Raw genomic sequence first — 22,469 nt, 5'->3', positions numbered from 1 at the left:
TTTTTAATGACAGTTTACCTTCACCAAAAACATATTCTGGTCGCTTCATGCTCTATTAGCCTATAAGATTCGTCTCAACTTTGAAGCTGGCAGATATGGTCTTTAGCCTCATTTACACTGGTGCTCTCTTCCGTGTGTCAGCGGAGGTACATCCAGCTCTTTGTGATGTCCACAGACTCCACTCCACTGCCTATAATATTGTCTACTAAATACAGGCGAAAAAATGGTCCTTATTCAACCTTATTTTCGTATATGTCATTCAAATACTTATGTAAAAAACCCTATTTCCAAAATTAAACTCCCCCCAAAAAATACTGAAAATAAGGGGTGACAGTAGCTCAGTAGATGGTAGAGGATTTAACCACTGATCCAAAGGCTGGCGGTTTGATTCCACCTCCCACAGCTGAATATTATCCTTGGGCAAGACACTTAACCCACTTTGTCCCCCATGTGTGCGTATACTTGTTTGTGTGAATGTGTGCGTGAATGGGTGAGCGTTCCTTGATGTAAAGTGCGATGAGTGCCTTGAAGATGTAAAAGCGCTATATAAAAATATGCCCATTTTAAATCTATAGTACTAAACACTAACAACTTTCCATGCCCCTACCTAAACTGTATACCGCCGCCCTTGTGGTGCTGACTTTGAATTTCCTTCGGGATCAATAAAGTATCTACCTTTCATGACAACGTAAATGGATTCCATAATTTCTTTGCGCTTACATACCACTTACTATTCAAACATTAATATTACTCACAAGGTAATATCCCCTGGTATTATTCCTTAGTATTCTCCTGTCTCCTTGATTGCATTCCGGCTTGTGGGATTTGAAGAAACTTGATGGATCTAATCTGGCAGGTCACAGCGCTGATCACAGTACTGATAGAAGTTACATCGACTTTGCATGGGCCCTCGCGTCCTGTGTATTGATCGGAGAGGAGTCGTCCCGTATGTGAAGTCTGAGCGGAGCAGGAGGTCATGGGAAAAACTGCAGAGGAATTGGCTTCAGGCTGTGCGGAGTTAAACATGTGCCACACAGATCAAAGTTAACAGATTTGGGGAGGGTTAAGTCAAGTATAGTTGGAGTGTAGTTATGCAGGAAGAGTTTTGGCGTTTGAGAGAGACCTGGAGGCGATTGGTGGTTTTCAGATAGAACACGATTACATACTCTCAGATGGGGACAAGAGACAATTGTTCCTACTGATTGTACTGTGTTTTTTTATGAGAAATGTACAAAAGATAAGACTACACTGACTAGACCTCGAAACTTGATGTATTACAACAAAAATCTTTGTGTAATACTGGTCTGTAGAATGCAATGTCATCTGAAACCCAGCAATAGTGACCAAGTTGGGTAGAGTAGCCAAAAAAGTAAAGGAATAGTCCAGTTAATTCATTACTCAAGTAGAAGTACAACTTAGTGGTCCAAAAATGTTCAAGTAAGAGTACAGGAGTAATTGTCTTGAAAACTGATTTATAATGTGAAATTTATGTGGTTGTAAGGACAAACATGAAACAATGCGCAAAATGTGGTGTTTTCAAAGGACAGACACAAAAATTAGACAAAGTAAATCATATCTGAAGGAGTACTGTAAAAACACACACATGTTCAAATCATGTAATATTATGAACATAAAGCTCACTTGTAGACTTACACGCAGTGGGAAGAGAAAACAATACTACTGTTACCTGAGTACTGCTATACTGTCAAATATAGAAGTCAAGGGAGTAAAGTATGATGTTTGAAAACTTTCCACAGAAGGACATTTCATTCAAAAGTTACTCAAGTAAATGTGACTGTGTAAATGTACTACCTTTGAGACTTGTTGTGGTTGTTTCTCTGGAATGTGTGAGAAAGTGGTTAGCACTGCTCTGGTTCTGGCTGGAGTAAAGCTTTTAGCGGTGGACAGTAACTACAGAAGTGTCTCTTGTGAAATGTAATTGTATAATGGTGTGGGTTATATATAATCTATGTTAAGAAGATGTTGAAAATGCTGAGTATAGTTTTAATGAAAAAACAGCCTGAAAGCAGCAGAGTTGATCAAAAAGTCTTGCAAACCAGGATAAAACTATGCCCATTTTTCTTTCAAATTTGGCAAACTTTGGATTTATGTATACCACCTACCACTATTGTACTGTTTATAACGTAGACCAGAGGTGTTCAAACTTTTCTCATTAAGAGCCACATATAAAAACACAGACAAAGCCGAGGGCCAATTGTGGGTCATAGACTGGTCACCAATACAGTGAATACTTCAAATCTTATCGTTATTATTGCAAGTTAAACTGAATCACTAGACTTTTATTCATGCTTACATCCTCAATGGCACACATTAAATATTTGATATGGGCTTGTTAAAGTAGATTTTCAGAAATGTACAGTAAAAAGTACTGTTTAAAGTAACATGGGTCAATGCACCTGGAAGCTTGAGGGCCATGAAAAATTGGTCTGAGGGCCGCATTTAGCCCCCGGGCCACAGGATGGCCATGCCTGACATAGGCTGTATATATAAATGGACATAGCTAATCTGCTAGCTGCCGCATTCCAAATAGGAAGTGAGTATGGGCTGTGCTTCCAACTCCATGGACTCTGGCTGTTATTAACTTTACATTAGAAAACTGTCACCCCTCTGTCTGTAACTGGTGTGTTCAGGCTCGTCAGTTTGCTCTTAAAATGTTCGTATTGACCCGCTCTATGTGATCCTGGTGTTTTTACTTTGTTATTGTGTCCGTAACTGAAGATATGAACATTAATAACAGACAAATCAGGCACCTTCTTTCCCTGAGGTCGCTCCCACTAGTGTTAGCAACAGGTTTGACTGACAGTGTTGCTAGGCACTCGGGGGTGTTACCTTCCACAGCTCTACTCCAAATTGGCTCTTTGGTTGCTATGATACTAGCGGTCGGAATTCCAAATATCCTCGCTGAGATTCATTTGACTGGAGCCAAACGCTATGGTTGATGTCACACTCACTTAATCCAATTCTTTATGCAGCCTATAGTTTATACACATGAAAACTGATTATAATTTAAACGCAAATGTGGTATAGCATCATAATTGATAAAAGCAGCAAATTCCAGACCAGCGTGTTTGGACTATTTATGGACAAAGATCCGACAGCAGAGAAGAAGTCCAATAAACATTTATTTACAAAACCTAACCATGACAAAGAAATACAGAAAAGAGAATACAAAACATGTGCTATAATGATAACAATACATTATCATACACGACATACTGTAGCTTACCAATGTGTTAAATAAAGTACGCGGAGGAGGCTACACTTTCGGAGGAGGATTAAACGCAAGCGGCCAGTGTGGAATTGCTTCAGAAATTATTGCATTATTACTTCAGTTTGTGTTTAAGGCAAGAATGAGACACATAGAGCACTTCACACAGAGGATGTAGTATAGTATTATATGTTCACAGACACACGTGACATAGGCCTAGTCAGACTGGAGCAGGGAGCCACACGGAGGTCAGGTTTGGTACAGAAGATGTCACCAAAACCTGTCGACAACTGGTTTAAATTAGGGTCTAGGGTACACTGACATTTTGACCTTTAACCTCTCATAGTCACTGCTTACTATTGTATTTCCTGTTGTTCATTATGTTGTTTTTGTACAGTTTGTATTGAACCCTAACCCTAAAGCAGGATAAATAGCAGAATGAAACTTTAGTAGTTAGTTTAGTCTATAACGAGCCATAGAAGTTATTTATTCAACCCTCCACAGCTCTTATTGTAGAACAGAAAAATTACAAAACGTTACCCACTAATACAAAGAAAAAGTACCTAAAATAAATATTATTGTTCCATCTAACATATGTTGGAGTTGATAATAAAGTAATCATTGTGACGGGCCTCATACCCACAAATGATAGCTTTTACACTTATATTCAGCCACCCACTTACCAGTTGAGAGTCGCTATTTTAAAAGCATTTCATCACTTACAACACTCACCTGAACTGGGCAACAGAGCTCTGAATCAGGAGCACTGACATTTAGGAAAAACCTGAAATAGCATGATGATATTTTCCACTGGAATGAATTGGATTCCTGCCACCACAAAGAAAAAGGGGTTTTGTAGCGTTTAGAGACAAAAGTGGGTGGGGCGGAATAAGGTCAATCTCACCTAAATAACTCCAAACATTGTGATTTGCTAATTGCGACCCTTCAGTTGTCCTCCTGAGTCAACCTAACGAAAGATACAGCTAAGAAAAAGTAACTTCTTATGCAACACTTGGTAATGTTTTGTCTGTGATTATATGAAAAACAGGAACAGTACAAATACATCTGTTATTTACATTCAATCTCCACTTTTACATTTTTACCTCAGTAACATTTTTCTCGTGTCCACTCACCAGATGGCAGTGTTTTAGCTCCATCTTTTTTACCACCAATTGACCCCACCTTAGATGTTTTCTTGATATAATTTACTTGAGTTAACTCTTTACTTGTGGCCAAACCTCTTTGTCAAAGCCTGATCTCTCTTCAGATCTCAGAAGTTAAGCAAGGCTGGGTCTGGTTAGTACTTGAATGGGAGACCGCTAGGAATATCAGGTGCGAAAGTGGGGTGCCGGTGTCAAAACTGTTATTGTGTTCTTAGGCAAGACACTTCGCCCATATTGCCTAGTATGAATGTGTGGTGTGCGTGAGTGTCGGTGGTGGTTAGAGGGTCTGACGGTGCATATTGGCAGCCTCACTTCGAGCAGAGGCTAGGATAGATTAGTGATTTTTTGATTAGGGTTGACAAAAGTATTGAAAACCAGATACTACTTGAACTAATATCGAAACTAGACACTCATTTGAGCAAGTATCATACTAAAAAACTCACATTCACAGGACAGAAATGAACCTTTCCTGAATATCTTCTGAATTATGAACAATTATAAGACTACATAGACTAGTATGGACCACTACAGAATCTACCTGGACGACTGAGGGATTACACAGATATAAGGCCACATGGAAATATAAAAAAATAGTAGTAGTTGATTTAATGTTGAAAAATCACATTCTATTGTCCAAAGAAAGTGTTTTTTATTATCATTGTGGCAAGTCTATTCCTAGGTATCGAAATCGAGTTTGAAATTTTAGTATCGTGACAACACTACCTCAGTAATAATTTTCTGTCGAACAATCACCGGATGGCAGTGTTACACTCCCCAAAGATGCATCTCAATAGTAGATGTTTATTTGGTATAATATAACTACATGCAGCCCTCTCCTGTACTGCCCGCTCCAGTGTGAACAAGACAAAAGATAACAATGACCAGCAAGACCACCACTCGCTTTGTTGACGAAATGTAACAACTTTACAAATACAATTGGTCCATACATTATGAACAGTCCAGAAGAAGCCAACCAAGCCTTGTGTGTCTGTTTGTGCATTGTTGTCCCTGAACCGCGCTCACTATCCTAGCCCGCGGTGCCTGATGCTGTGCTGTGAGTCCTCTCCCTTTTGTAACATATAGACTGTGTAGATCCTGAGTTCCGTTCCATGGGTGGTGTTAGTATGGGTACTGCTTCTGCTTCTTGCCGGCGAAACAGGAGAGCCATGTGCACAAAAGCATGGCCACAGCCGCCCCCGCTCCGGTGCAGTAGTAGGCCCATCCGATCTGGCACGAGCCTTTGGGAAAAAAACAGCACACGGTTAATGTCTTTAAATGTAATCAGAATTCAGTGTCAGCGGAGCGTTTTTGAAAACACGCAGATGGTGAGGTGGGATGTTTGAAGATGAGGTTAGGACAAGATATGCAGATATGAGCGTACATGTAAAAGAAGAAGAAGTGCTAAAACTAAAAAGAAATGTGCTATGGGTAAATACACCAGAGGAGAGTTGAAGGTGACCTATGTAACTTTTCTAATGGAGGGTTGGCCACATGCTTGTCTCCATGGAGATATTATTGCTTTAATATTTTGACTTAGCTGAAGACAAGATGAATGTACATTTACTTTTATGGAGGAGGCAGGATGACAGCTCCATCTGCAGTCTGACTTCTTTAAACCAGGACGAGGGGGCTTTTTTACTCTCGCACACCTGGAATACTGTCCTGAAGCAGCTGGACTGCAGATGGCGCTGTTCTCCTGCCTCCATCGGTAAATCAGCTGACCGGACATGTCACAGCAACATCATGTGACCACTGTCAGGTATGAAAACAAACTAAACCTTTGTCTAAAAAAACAAACAGTTAAAATAAAAGAGCAGAAGACCAGATGAACCTAATTGGGCTAAGATGAATGTTACTTAAGTGTGTCCTTTGTCTAGAATGTTCCACAGTATGACTTCAAACATCATACTACTGGAGACAAGCGACACCACCAGACATACAAACATACAGGTCAGTTTTTTGTAATTAAACACTTATATTTTGAATAAATGTAAGATAGACATGATTGTTGTTATACAGTGGAAAATCCCATCAAAGCAACAGCAACTCCATGGAGACAAGTAGGTAACAACCCCAGGAAAGTTACATCAAGCGTCTTTTTTAAGCTTAGAAAATAAAACAATTAACTGTGGCAAGCACCAAAGTAGTAATTTAACTATGGGGTATTCTTAATCTTCAGTAAGAATATAAAGTTTTTAAAAAACAGTTGTTTTGAAACACGTTGCACCAGTTTTAAAACCTACACGTGACAAGCCATGTGTGCAGTAGGCCACAATTAAAGCCCCCATAATGAGTGTAATTGCTTCTTAATTGCAATAGTTGGTGATAATGGAGATGGCTCGTAAATGGAGTTTAAGTGGTTGTGTTTTAACAGTATCTGTGCGTAGAGTACAGGAAGCAGTAAGAGCAACAATGGCACCGGGGGGAACCAGCTAGAGAAGTGCGTCTGTGGATTTGAGTCTGGGTCCCTGTTTGAATCGGTATAAAGACTGCTCTAGTTTTAGGTTGATAAGGGAAAAAATACAAGGAGAAGCAAACTATTCCGATTTAGGAACTTTTGGCTTTCAATTTGTGTATTTTCCAAGATTTCTGCCAAAACATGGAACGGCTTAATTCTCAAGGGTCAAAAGATTGTCCTCTGAAAATGATTCTATAGCAGATTCTATAGTTTACAACAACACACAACACGCATAATGCAAAATGTACTTTTTTAACCTTTTAACCATGTTATAATGTTGTCCCCTTGTCAAAATATGTCATATAATAATAACTATATTGACTTGATAGATGGAATAATTTTTTTTTTTTTACCAATATTTATCATGTGTATATTTTCTTTGCACTACTGGGAAATTTTGGGTAATTTTTTAGATATAATATAAGAATTAAGCAGTCATTTAAGCAGCATTTGAACAGAATTTGAATTAATCACTTTTATGACTCATTATAGATGCAAACTAAGACTAGAGTGTTTCTTTCTGCTGTTTATTTATTGCAGCTCATTTTTTTTTTATTTCTGTGGTTTAAATGTGCTTTAGGGTTATTGTGTTAATGGCATCATTTTGTTTCAATATTATATCGACCTTCAAAATATGTTGTATAAAAAAATACAAACTGAATGTAATCCGTCAAACAAGGGTACAAAGTGATATTTCTGTACTTGTGTGGGTCATTTTACACTACATTCACATTCATCTGATACTTAAAAAGGCCTGTACTGGATTTTTCCATGTTATTTGAGCAGAATTTGTCTTGCCCCAGGACAGATATGTTGTATAAGCAGCTCTTGAGGTCAAAATAAGTCCGCTGTGTACAATCTGCAACTAATTATAAAGCGTGAAGTGTATGGTTAGCCTGCTAGTTGTTGCTAGCTTTACTGTAAATCATTACGATGCAGAATGCATAAGGTAAGTGAGGAATAGGCTAAATTTAAACATCTGCAGACTATTTAAAATGAACTACTTCTATTTTTCACATTTTTAAGACAGAAGATATAGTAATTTATGTGAATATCACCCACCTGTATTATGTAGGCTGTGGCATTACCTGAAAATACCTCTACAGTAAATGTGAACAAGCCCATTCATCAGAGCTATAACCTGTTTCAGATCTGAGGCCCGTGTGTTCCCTTTTGTGTGAAAAGTGCTGAGACAGTCCCAATGAGGCTGCTCTAGAATTCGGCTAACATCATTCCAGCGCTACATATCCAAGGTGCTTTCTAGGGGACCCAAACTACAGGAATGTGACACAAATTAAAACATAAAACGCATTCTACCGAAAAAAAAATCCCATGTCAGTGCATTGCTCCAGCACATATACAGTATATTGCATAAGCAGCTCTTGAGGTCAAAATAAGACAGCTGTGTTCTGCCTGCATCTAATTATAAAGTGATGATCAGGACATTCAGGAAGTGCACTGTTAGCATGCTAATCATTGCTAACATTTGCCATCACGGTAAATGCCGCTCTCATCTCTGCAAGTTGTGAACGTGCTTATAAACTCATCGTGGTGAATAATTAAAGTGACCTGAATGCATAAGGTAAGTGAGGAATAACTTTGGACTACTGCAGACTGTTTGGAATGAACTAGTTTTATTTTTCACGTTTTTTTTTAAGACCTTAAGAAAATTTGTGAAAAAGTAAACTGGTAAATTTTAATTGGTCCAAGTGGTTCAAAGTTATTCCTCTCTTACCTTACGCATTCCGAGCATCTTAGTTATTCACCACGATGCGTTTATAAGCACTTTTAACAACTTTCAAAAGCCAGCGTGCAGTCATCGCGGTAACGGTAACAACAACTAGCATGCTAAAAGTGCATTTCCTGATTATCGGACAGTAAAACACAAATTTTGACCTCAAGATCTGCTTGTACAATATATCTGTACTGGGGAAAGACACATATTGCTCACGGTTCTTAACTAAGCATCGCTCCATATCTGTTAGCTTTGAACGCTAAGTGAAGACCAGAGCTTTTTCATTACATTCTCATTAAAAACACACTCTTTAGGAAGATTTCTCTGATTGCGGCTGTCTTGTTAGCAGCAGCTTGCTAATCTTGTGATTCGTCTTGTGAATGCGTTCAATGGGTAAAAATTGAAACAAATTATTTCTCATTTAGCGGCTGCATAATGTGGGGATATTTGTAGCGCTCTGAGGCCTGACTAGAATAGCCAATGTGTTCCAGCAGAGGGGGGTAATGAGGTATGGGGTAGTATTTTGTTTCTACACAATTTGTATTTCGAAGTCATGATTCTTTTACTTGAGTGTGAGAAGAATTGAATTTTCCACTAAGACTGTAAAACATGTTAATGATGAGAAAAGATCAAAGGTTCTTGAGTTTGCTGTGTATTAAATGCCGCTAATTATAAAGCGTTTTAATGTCTGACAATCAGCAAGTGCGCTGTTAGCATGCTATTTGTGGTTGGTGTTATCATGACAGCAAAACTTCTGAGAGTTGTAAAGAACTTATAAACTCATCGCAGTGAATAATTAGGATGCTCGGAATGCAGACGGTAAATGAGGAATAACTTTGAATCACCGCAAGTCACTTTTGTGAGACAGTAAAAATTAGGTATTGCGTTAAGTTGGAAATACCAAAATTTAAACAATATTTTGCCAATCAAATATTACACTCTTGACTCGATACTAAGTAGAATTTTCAAATATTTTTTTTACTCTTAATAGTACAATCTCTGACACCTTCACTGCAAAATAAAAAAAGCCTATTTCAGTTTTTTTTCCTCACTAAATATATAATTAAAATGTGATTACGGTGCATTCAGGGCCATCTGTCACATACTTTGGTGTTGATTACTGCATTAGGCTAGTTGTTAAATGCACTCAGAGTTGTAATTGTGCGAACTGTCATATTGAGCCTGGCCACGGATAACAGGCACAAGTGATAAAAAGAACTGAAGGTGCCAGGAAGCAAAATTCTAACAGTAATGCTAACGTGTGAAATATTCAAACAGCATACTCAATGTGTTTTATCTGATCACAGCGGAGAAAGTTAATGCAGCTGGATAAGGGAGCACTACCACAACTACTACTGGACTACTTCTACTACTACTATTACTATGTGATATATTAAAACAGCATATTTAATTATATGTGTTTTATGTGAGTGCAGTGTAGAAACTTAATGCAACTGGAATAACAGCACATCTACTGTGACTACTACTACTACGACTACGACTACGACTACGACTACTACTACTACTACTGCGGCTACTACTACTACAACTACTACTACTACTGCTGCTGCTACTATAACTGCTACTGCTGCGACTACTACTACTTCTACTGCTACTACAACTACTACTACTACTGCTGCTACTATAGCTGCTACTGCTGCTACTACTACTGCTACTACTACTGCTACTACTACTACTACTACTACTGCTACTGCTATTACAACTACTACTACTACTGCTGCTACTAATACTACAGCTACTGCTACTACAACTCCTGCTACTACTACTACTGATACTATTACTGCTACTGCTACTACTACTACCGCTACAACTGCTACTACAACTACTACTACTGCTGCGAAATATTCCATTATATATATTTCATATGAGCACAGTGTAGAAAGTTAATGCCAGTGGAATAACAGAGTACTACTGCTGCTGCTACTGCTGCTGCTGCTGTTGCTACTACTACAACACTATTGCTCTTACTGCTACTACTACTATTAGCACTACCACTACAACACTACTGCAACAGCTACTACTGCTACTACTACTACTACTGCTACTGCTGCCCCTAGTTGTTACTATTTAAAAACAGTCTATATTTTTGTATGTAATTATCATAATGAAACCCCCAAATTGTTGAATTAGGTTGAGTTTGGTAAACAAACCTATTACCATTAGTAATTGGATGGTGCATTCAAAAGTAACAACGGCTAACAGCCAATTATTTATATTAGGAAAGGAAAGTTTGAAAAATAAAATAAATAAATAAATAAAATAAAAACTAGACAACCCCATAAACTCAATTTATTGCGTGCACAGACGGACGCAAGTAAACAGCAGGTGCAGCGTGAATGGGACACATCAACCCAGACACATCCGAACTCCCGGAGAATTTCAATGATCAGATCTGTTGAATAAGAATCAAGTTAAAATGGCTCAGGAAGGATTTCAAGTAAGGCTGCCATTTTCCTGAACTATTGTGATTAGATTTGCGATTTATGTTTTATAATAAGATTAATTCAAAGTTCTCATTTTGAACACATCCAGAAGAATTGACAAAAAAGAAACAAATGAAGAGGAGGCACTGTGGGCGACTCAGGACTAACAAGAGCACATGTGTCAAACTCAAGGCCCAGGGGCCAAATGTTGCCTGCCACTTCATTTTTTGTGGCCCGTGACGAGGTAAATTAAGATGTTTTACTGTCTTAAAATGTCAATTTATCAGAAGACACGCAGTTACACAGTCAGATTTTTCCATCTATGCAAATTTGAGGGCATTTTACTGTGTTTTGATGTGGCCCTTGGTGAAACTGAGTCTGACACCCCTGTACTAGAGGGACTATGTCTATGCCCACCAGATGTAGCTAGAGGAAGTGTCTGGGGTGAGGGAAGTCTGGGCGTCCCTACTTAGACTGCTGACCCCGTGACCCGGCTCCGGATAAGCGGAAGAAAATGGATTGAATGATTTCAGAACATGTTCATACATATCTAAACTACAGGGTGCCAAATAAGAACAATATTTTTTTGTTTGTGGAAGAAATTATAATACTTGCGTCCATTCAAATAGTGATTTCATTTCGATGAATCTTGCAGCCATAATTTCAACTCTGTACTAAATCAGTACAAAAGCTCAAATGTGAGGAAACCACATAGGTACTTTGACACATTCTGAACTACACAAGGATCAGTCAAGTCATATTAAAGACCACAATGTCATAAAATGTTCACCGTGTCAGATTGAACTTTGACCTTTACATTATTATAACTTGGGATGGAGAGAGTGTATAGGAGTCCTGCCAGTGCTTTGTGTGGCTGCTGACCTTCTCCTATTGGTTTATGACAGATAATAAAAGAAAAAAAGCTATATTGCGGTGACATTTACTGACACCAGCTCCGGCCCAGTCCATCCTCGGGGCAGACTTCTTGAAAGCACCACAGCCCTGCTTAAAGTCCTCTGTTAAAGGAACTGTGTGTAAGATTTTGATTTTAAATTTCATAAACTTTACCTATCTGTGCCCCCAGATATGAGGTAAACATGCTCAAATCAAACATAGCTTTACTGATAACAATTCTAATGCTGATTTATTCCTAATTACAAAAACACTGAACATGAAGTCCCATTTATTTATGTTATAATTTGGTGTTTTGGTTCTCAGGATCATTATCCAATCAGAAAGCAGAATGAGTCTCATGTGATTTTTTCATTTGGGTTGCCAATTTCATGCTGAAATCCAGTTGATTTAAACTGAAAAGGACTCTCTCTAATCTGAATTGTCACTAACTAAACCACAGAATAGAAAAATTAGCTAGTAATATTAATAATAATAGTAATAATGATAAATACACAATAAAGACAAAATAAATAGAAAGAAATACTACTACTACTACTACTACTACTACTACTACTACTACTACTACTACTACTACTACTACTAATAATAATAATAATAATAATAATAGTAAATAATATTATAAATAATATAAAAAGTAAAAAATGAAAATAATCCTGTCCAGGTTTGAATTCCTTCTATACAGTAATTGCAAATTTCCTCCATCAAAAGACATGACCAGAAATTGCATTATACATATTACTACTATGCATTAAAGGTTTGACAGAAGCATCCACATAATGCAAAAAAAAAATAAAAAAAATAAATAATAATAATAATACTAAAATAAAATAAATCAATAAAATAAAATAAGATAAATAAATAAACAGATACATAATATAGTCAGATCTCGATTTTGGCTTGTAAGTTAGACCAGCAAAGAATGTTTTTCTTTTGCTCTATGCATTCGAGCAGCAGAAAACTCCAGCTGAACTATTTCTTGGTAAGCTAGAAGCCACCCTTTTACAGTCAGAGGTTGAAGTGACTTCCAACGGCATATTACAATTTTTTTAGCAGCTGTGAACGTGCAGCCAATCATCAGTTAGTGTCCAGTTCATACAAAGTAAAATCTTATGTTAAATGGATGTAAATATACATGTGCATTATCTTAAACAAGACACAATATTTTTTACTTTTTATGTTTAGTTTTAAAAAAAAAATACTTTTAAAGGCTTGAAAGCCATTGGCCTTATGATGTCAAGATCATTATCACAAAATTAAAACAGTATGAATGAACAGTGAAGAACATATTTCCAGTGACATTGTAAAGAGCTTCTACTTGTCATCCAAGTGTCTAAAAATCCTAAATCTAACAAGAGTTGCAAGAGTAATCAAACAAACAACACATTCTATCTTTTTTGTTACCTCTGTAGTTTAGAGCTGTACAAATATGTTCTGCAATGTGATTCTTGTATTAGATTAGCCATTCAGTTTCATATTTCCGTATTGAACTCTTCTGGATCCTTTTAAAATATGAACCTATTATTAAAACGTAAATCGCAAATCTAATCCCAATCCCAATGCTTGTCAGAAAAATTGTAATTCGATATTTTTCCGAAATTGGTCGGCTCTAAATCCAACCCATTATTTCTTAAAGGGCCCATGTTATGCTATTTTCTGGTCTATGTTATAATGTTATTTCCTCATCACAAACATACCTGGAGTTGTGTTTTGTTTTGCGTAATATAGGTCCTTTAACAAATTAATCTGATCATCTCATTGCCAGTTTTCACCAGCACTACCATCTCTACGCCACGTGACTGAAAATGTCTTTAACAGAAGGGAGCAGGCTCTACTAAAGATGAATGATCCCTCTGCGGGCGTAAAGACGAATATAGGGCCCTTCCATGTGAGGAAATACCGGCAGAATACAGAGCGCGCAAATATTTCTCTGGACTATTCTGGGCACACATTAATACCAACGGAAAAACTTCAGAAGTATGGGAGTTTTGTTGACTTTCCCACATATGCGGTGTATTTATAACGCCAAGGCAGATGATAACTGAGCAATGTGTCCACAGAGCTGTGAAGTGGACGTATGGAGATAAGTAAGTGTCACATCTAAGACTAAAAATGTTATATAGCTATTCATGAGTTTCAGCTTCCTGTTTATGGGTGTCATTTTAAACACTTTTTAAAATTCAAACCATATAAGATTTTTAGAGATGCACCGAGATGGACATTTTAGGCTGATACTGCAGAGGTAGTTCAGTGCCTCCTCCTCTGTAGTGACTAGGCATGGGACGATATTGAAATTTCGTATCACAGTTATCATGGCTAAAATAATTGCGATTAACAATAATATCACGATAATGATTAGAGTTACTGACTGTTAAAAATGTTATGGATATGAATATAATTGTAATATTATGAACAGGTTCCATATTGAAACAACTGTTATAGTGACTTCTTACCATCATGGGGAAGTAGCTTTTTTCTGCACATTCTGATGATCTAATGGCGATTATCTTTATTGATTATTATCATAATTATATAAAATGCCCCATGAATGATTTGTGTCTACCTTTTTATCGCGAAGAACTATATTATTGTAAATAGTCACATCCTTACTGGCACCATACTCTCATTCCTCTTTTAAACCACTCAAACTAACTTAGAGGAAGTAAATATCTCTAAACCAGGCATGTCCAAACTGTGGCCCGGGGACCAAATGCGGCCCTCAGACCATTTTTTCTTGGCCCTCAAGCTTCCAGGTGAATTGGCCTATATTACCTTAAACCAGGGGTGTCAAACTCATTGTCACAGAGGGCCACATCAACAAAATGGTCGCCCTCAAAGGGCCAGATGTAACTAAATGTAACCAAATGTAATCTAAAATAAATGCAACTACTTTTTAATCTTGTTAATCAACTGTTTCCATACTTATTACTTATTCAACTTACAAATATTGCATATGGATTTGCGTAGACATGAAAAAATGGCTATGTAACTATGTATCTAATGATAAACTGACATTTTAAGACAGTCATACCTTTTAATTTACTTTGTCACGGGCCACATAATGGCGGGCCGCATTTGGCCCATGGGCCTTGAGTTTGACACGTGTGCCTTTAACAGTACTTTTTACTGTAAATTTCTTAAAATCTACTTTAACAAGCCCATATCAAATATTTAACGTCTCCCACTGAGGATATAAGCATGAATAAAGGTCTAGTGGTTCAGTCTAACTTGTAATAATAACACAGACTTGAAGTATTCCCTGTATTGGTGACCAGCCTATGGCCCTCAATTGGCCCTCAGCTTTAATGAGAAAAGTTTGGACACCCCTGCTCTAAAATAATCATTTAGGAGGAAAACTTGCCAAATAAACTTGTAGGTCACAAGTGCATCAATTGTGCATCTTGGTCTAAAACTTTTCTAGAGCCTATAGAAGTTTGTAACTTTGTCCTTACGGGGTCTTTTCACTCGGAACAAATACTAGATAATAAAGTCTTCTCTGTTAGAATACAGCAGCAGCACGTCTCTATCCCAGATCCCTGCTCTATCCACGGAGCTGTTTTCTTCCTGCATCTGTGAAAGGACGGCAGTGTGAACCATTTCATTACCTGAGCCTAATATCAGCCAACTGTTATTGGTGCTTTTGGCCAATGCTGATATTAGTAAACCACGTAAATATCATCTGATACCACACTGAGCTAATATATCAGTCCCTAAGCATGTTGGTTTGAATTGTCTGTGTAATCCCTCAGTCGTCCAGGTATGATCCATAGTAAAAGAAAAAATCAAATCTGTCAACTGGGCAAAAAGTTGAAGAATGATGGGCTTGGATGAGCAGCGAAACATCTTCACTCCTCCAGCTTTTTGTCCGGTTGACAGATTTGAAAGTTTCTTTTACTTTTGTTTGAATTGTTAACTGCTATGGCAACGGTGCTTATGTTTGATGAGTTGTCATAACTAAAACTTATTACAATGCCATTATTATTCATGAAGAAATACACAAAATTATATTGAAGTAATTTGTTTGGGCAACTTACTAATCAACTACAAAATAATCAGAACCTGGTAAAAAAACATCAGCCGGTCTATTTTATGTAGGATAGCCATTAGTGTAATTAATTAGCATAGCGGTCAAAATAAACATGATTTACTTGTTTTAATGCTCTTTTAATGGACAAGTAAGAGGAATATTCAGAACCATTATGCAAATTGAACAGACTAGACACGACACTTCAATGTTAACTCAACCAAAACATTGCCTAAATCTTATACCTGCTCTATGAGGCAAATATATTTTGAAGTAGGGCTCCAAATGCTAGTGAGTGATGTTTTTGTCAGTTCAGATGTTTCACCTAGCTTAAACTGTTCGGAGCTGTTGCTGCAGGTCTGTTTCACTTCTTCACTGTCCCATCCCAGAGGATACAGGGCACATCCGGATCCTATGAGCAGCCCTGCGGAAAAGAGGAAGAGAGATGTGAGTCGAGTGGTCACCAGGGGCTGATAAATGTTCACAACAAGACTGGAGATGGTAAACGTCCAAAAGCTAAGGATAAATGGTGATCAAGGTAAGGACATTCGACACAAGCTATTCCACAGCTAGCTACGAAGTATGGTTTGATAGAAAATTGAACTATACAAAAAGATGGAAACTCTACCAATAACTACTCAAAATGCAAACAGACTGCACTTCTTATATACTAGTACTTATTAAACCGCTTATGTAATTCTACAGGTGTACCACAAGGTACAGTGTTGCCCTCCTTACACTTTTAATAAACTTTTTAATAACTTTGACCTTTCATACTTGTCAAAACTCAAAACAAATACTTTCAAAGAAGTTGGAAATTATATTAAACATATTTGTCCTTGTTTGTCTTTTGATAATCCCTAATCCCAAATACAATTCCACCATCAAGATTTGCATACAATTTGCGCCTATGCATTAATTCCTATTTTCAAACCTCATGTACGGAATAAACAGAACATATTTTTGTGTGTATTCCCTATCATCTTTACAGGGTTTATCAGGGAGACAATAAGCTGACGTGATATGTACCGCTTCACCACAGTTACGTTTTATCAGCTGTTTCCAGACCAGTCCAAATGCAGCACAACTCACAATCTAACACTGTCATACATCACTAAAAATGACACGGGATGCGATTTTACCCCCCCCCCCCCTTTTTTTTTCTTAACAAAACAAAGCGCTCATCTGGCAACCGGTCATAAAAATTCAGTGACCAAAAACATATGCAAATAACTTGGCAGTTCCTCACCATGAAGGTAGAATTATGCGTTTTTTAGGGAATGCGATAATTCCTGCAAAAAATCCTCGAGGGACTGCTTTACGTCAATGATTAAAAAGACTTATGACTCTGCTCGAAGGTGCACGTGGAGACAAGAGTGAAATCCAGTCAAAACCATTACATAAAGGATTAATATACACAATATTTGCCTATAGCAGGGTCCTGACAAGTTATTCCCCGGGTGCCAATGGCTGTCTCTAGATATTAGCCGGTGGGGGCCTTGCTTGCTAGGTGCCTCTGCCATCACATTAGCTTAATCCCCTCCGATATGTCTGCGAAGCTATCAGTTGTGGATGTGAGGAGAGAGAGAGCGAGAGCTGAGCCTTCCAACCTGATTACTTCAGCCATCCACGACCACATTATTAAATCTAAGCCAGATAACAAGCAGGAATTAATGCACGTGCTAATGCAGAGGGCAGACAAATGATTTCAAGTGAAGAACACAAGTGTCGTAAAGAATGCAGAGTCAAAAACAATGAAAGGATGCAGTTGTACACAAAAGTTTGGATATTTCAACATGTTTAGTTTGCTTGTACTGCGTAACAAAAAGATGTATTTGACTGGCGAAGTTTTTCAGGAAATGTAGGATTCATGACGGTGGCATTGTGGCTAACATTCGAGGCTCAAAGCAAATCCTGCACAACATGCTAATTGTCAAATTATCAGACCTGGAACCTCTCTCAGTATCTACAAAAGGGATTGATATTGACCAAAATTCCTTGATAACAATAAGCAGATACTTTTTGCCTGTAAATGTGTTGGTTGAGGTTCAAAAATATCACAAAAAGGATGTAAAATGAACCCCAAAAGTTCAGAAATGTAATTTATTTTCTATGTTTCTGTTCTTAATTTTCTATCAGTTCATTTGGAAACTTTTTGTTAGTTTTGTATGTGTAGACTATATATTAAAACTCTTGTAGATTATACATCGCCCTATTGTGATCACAGTATGACTAATTGGTTGCCCACACAGCATTACAGGTGGGTCAAATGCAGAAGAAACAAATTCCAGTGGGACAATGTACTGGCAGATTACTCTCAAAATGCATTAAGTTTAAACACAACTTTTTGCTGCAGAGAAATTAGACTGCATAATTTAATTGCGTTTGTCCTTTTAAAATCTTATGCAACAAAAGGCAAAGCGGTTGTTTGGCTCTGTCTGGCTTGAGAGAGACAGCTGGTGTGAACAGGTTTGTGTGGGAGGACAAGGACACCCGACTGTTCCATGGCCAAATAAACAAATGTAAGAAAATTGCTTCACAAAAATGTCATGCCACCCTGAAATGATTTTTATACACACCACAATAAGAAATACAACTAGAGACCACCCACATGTTCCAAAATTAACAGTTTTTTTTATTTTCTTTTACGGCTACACGACAAAATGCCAGGTTTGTAATCTCTCTAATTTTCAGTTATGCACATGGGTCTATTAAAATAACTGGATATGGTATTGCTAGCCTAGAGCTGTTTCAAGTTGGATTAGTGGCCACACATTGGTACTACCTTCAACGAAAAAATCTATCCTACCCAGAGAACATTTTTCTCATAGAGCACAATGTAATCACAAACTGCTCGTGTTCGGCTGACAGGGAACCCACAACTTTCACAAAGGTCGAATTTTGTGCCGATTTTTACCTATTTTCAGATCATAAACTTTTTCTCAGCTGTCTTAAAAACGCTTTTTAATCGTTAGCTTCGGCCACGTTTTATATCCTTTTTAGCTCATCTCAAGCACTGATTGGCTATAGCGGCGACATGGTACGACATGAACGAGAATGTGAGTGATGTAAACGATGTGAAGGACCCCAACTGTTGTGAATGAGCCACAGGTTTAGAACATGGATCAGACGCTCCTGGAAGCACAAACATTATCATTTATTATTTATTATTTAGTTCTCTTGCCTCATTCGCAGCTGCTCCGCTCGCTCTTGTTGTGCAAAGTCTCATGGGGGGATAGCTCAACTGTGCATGGTCCATGGCCAGGGCAGAACCGGAAGTGTCTAGCTAAAGGCTAAACTAGCGCAGTGGCAGAGTGGTTAGCTCTCCAGCCATCACAGCAAGAATGTTACAGCTTCAGTCAATGTGTATAATAATAATGTGCCTTGTAAAAAAGTATAAAACACTTATTTGTTCCAGAATCAGAAAAGTAGAAAAGTAGTTTTATCGTGCAGCATTAGTATTACCGTGATTACCAAATCACACTCAGGCTAGTTGAATACTTAGAATGCTAGAATGAGTTAGGAAAGTGAGGAATAACTGTGGACCATTTAAAATAATCTTGTTGTTTTTCCACTTTAACAATACGGCTGCCTTTAATTACAACTTTTCACTGTCATTCTGCACCCATTGTCACTCTAAAATCCATTTTGCATAATAAAAAATAAAAAAATCCATTATCTTGTAGATCTTGCCAAACTCTATACACCATTAATACATTCATTCATACATAAGTTGAAAGTACAGTAAGTGCTTTGCGAAATGACACAACGAAACTAACAGGGTTTGAACTGCCAACCTTCGGGTAATTGGCCAACAGCCTTCCATCCTTTACCTCAATAAAAAATGAATGGTTCCGCTCTGCTTACTGCGGTGATCAGAATGGAGCATCAAACCAGGGGCATGTCATTATAGGCCAGGATCAGAGGCGCTACTTCTTCACAACTAAAGACGACTCTTGGCTTCAAACCGCACAACGTCCACCTTTAGCTGAGCGCAGCACTCCTTTTCAATTAGCGCCGGCCCTTGCTAGAGTACTCGGCACTCCCCCGGTGATCGCCAAACACGACTCCATGGGGGGCAGGCATGATCTATTCAAGCTAGCCTCTGTTACATAATCTTATCAACAGTATTTTGATTCGAATTTGTAACAGTACAGCACGCCAGAGCAGTAATGTATTCATGATTAATATTTAAGCAAATCAAGTATTCTCTTTCAAGTCTTGAGCAATGCCGAGAGATGCGACGGCGTGTAATCAAAATGAATTTCCTCCCGGTAGAAGAGAAAGAGGAAGATGGAACATGGGGCACCGATTCACAAAGATGGTAATGTCTCCATTCAAGTTGGCTTCAGTCGTGCTTTGATTAACACATTTGTTCAAACAGAAGCTGTGCACTCCGATGGGGAAGAGAATGGAGGGGACAATTAGAGCGGCCATGTTGACACTGCAGGTCAGTTGATGGGAATAAACACGAGAGACAGATGAGGGGTTTGGGACTTCAAAGACAACAGGCGAAGAATACGAGCAATTGGGTAACTGCGTTGTTAGTTTAGTGGGGAAGATGGAAAAAGTCCAGAGGCCGTGGCAGCGTTTAACCAAACAAACAACAACGCTAGATTGATACGGTTTTAGTGTTGCTTGGACGGCTGAGATCAGTCTATTAGATAGTACTTTACTCTAAAATTCAATTCAAGTGGTTTTCTTCTTCAGTTTTCTCGAACAAACTGAAACTACCCATAAACGTAACATCTAGTCAAGTTATTCTGGCCAGGAGTGTGGCTCAAGATACAAAGGAATAGAATTTTATTGTCAGATTAAACAAAAAAAAACAATTAAATACAGTTTGGCAACACCCAGGTCTAGCAGCAATAGGTAGCAGTAGATTTTAATGAGATGGATTACATGGTTGGAGTCATAGGTTTAACAGCTTGTGGATAAAAGCAGTTTTTCTGTCTAATGGTCTTCAACAAAGATCCTGGGCCACCTTACCTTGGCTTTAGGGGTTCAAACTGCTACACTCTTAAGTGCATCCACAGCCATGGTTTTTGTGCACTCTGCTGGTCTTACACACAAAAGCAATACTTCCAATAATATTTCTATACTTTTCTGAAGGAGGGTACACCACCGGTCTATGACACATTGTGGCATTGAACTTCTATCCCAATGGAGACGGTGAACCTGCCACCAGAGAAGTTACACAATGCGGTCCTTTAAGTTGTACAGAGTGAAAGACCAATGCCTAAGTGTCATTTAAAAGTCAACAATGCATAAAAGAGGACCTTTGCACTATAACGATTACTAAGCCTGTCACCATAACAAACATTAAAGTACGATATATTGCTGAAGAAAATATAGACGATAAACGATGATACTGAAACAAATTTATGCCACGGATATGATAACCCTGAAGTAGAATTATCCTCAAAAAATATTTTAAATGTGTTTTTAATCAGATTATGCAAACTGCAGTAAATAAAAAGGAGAATGAAACACTTTTGTAGTTAGTTTGTAAAAAATATATTTATTGAACCCACTACATATCAAATCTTAACGCAGTACAGAAAAATAACTAAATGTTCCTCACTAGTGCACACAAAAGTCCCCACAATAAATATTGATCTCCATAAATGATTGTCCTACCAAACAAGTATTGAATGATAAGTCGATATAGTAATGATTGTGACAGCCTAACAATTACTACGTCCACCAAACATTGCACAATCCACCCACTAGAGGGCGCCTTCATCTTCAGCACATGTTAATACGGTATTCATTTCGGATAGTGTGGACAGATGTGCACCAAAATAAAGTCATCACCACAGCATAATTCACATCTCACTGTGTTCTCTTGTCTTTATGTAATTGATGCCTCCATTCTGTCTGCGTGTACGCAATTCCACTGAATCCCATTCTCCACACTCATACATATGTAGGCTGGAGAGGGAACAAGCCGTGCAGTTAAACTGCGTGACAAGAACATTGATTTAGTGAGCTAAAATGGATGTACACATTTAATCTGACTCAAATTTCACAGTTAGCAAACGTTTTTTTCAATATTTCTGCATATCTTTGTTTATTGTCCCAGAAAGTAAAACTAACACTGTGCATTTTATTGCCGTTTTACTTGAATATATTGTGAGAAGCAGTTGGCAGTGCTTTGCTGGAGGAGGTTGATGAGGCTAAATCTACTCTGACACAGGGAGAACATGCAACTTATATACACAAAATCAACCCAATGGTACAGGAAGAAGTCAAGTTGTCAATTAGCTGGTTGTATAGTGATTATTTGCACACTTTTGTAATACTATCTAACTTACTTTTATGCTAAAACAACACTGAAAAACATGCATTCTTAGAATGAGCTGACTTGTCTCCACAGATCTGATTTGTTACTTGGCATGACAGAATCATCAGTTTGTATGGTATGGTATGCTTTTATTTGAAACAGGGACAGTGCACAACATTACATTGACCTTAAAAAAAAAAAAGGAGAGATGTTTGGTG

The 22,469-nt window shown here is 37.9% G+C and overlaps 1 protein-coding gene across 1 annotated transcript in view; it reads right to left on the bottom strand.

The window, feature by feature from the left end:
• Positions 1–3,124: 3,124 nt before the first annotated feature.
• Positions 3,125–22,469, bottom strand: part of LOC117380237 (LHFPL tetraspan subfamily member 6 protein) — a 107,795-nt gene continuing 88,450 nt past the window's right edge. Inside the window, exons 3-4 of the mRNA XM_033977006.2 lie at positions 16,291–16,389; positions 3,125–5,630 (exon numbers count right to left, since the gene is read on the bottom strand). Coding sequence (XP_033832897.1) covers positions 5,512–5,630; positions 16,291–16,389 — 218 coding nt within the window. The 3' untranslated portion in view covers positions 3,125–5,511. The remainder of the gene's footprint in view (positions 5,631–16,290; positions 16,390–22,469) is intronic.

Source organism: Periophthalmus magnuspinnatus, chromosome 13 (genome assembly GCF_009829125.3).
Source record: "Periophthalmus magnuspinnatus isolate fPerMag1 chromosome 13, fPerMag1.2.pri, whole genome shotgun sequence".
Lineage (NCBI taxonomy): Eukaryota > Metazoa > Chordata > Actinopteri > Gobiiformes > Gobiidae > Periophthalmus > Periophthalmus magnuspinnatus.
The sequence above is the reverse complement of the archived record's forward strand: the minus strand, read 5'-3'. Positions and strand labels throughout refer to the sequence as shown.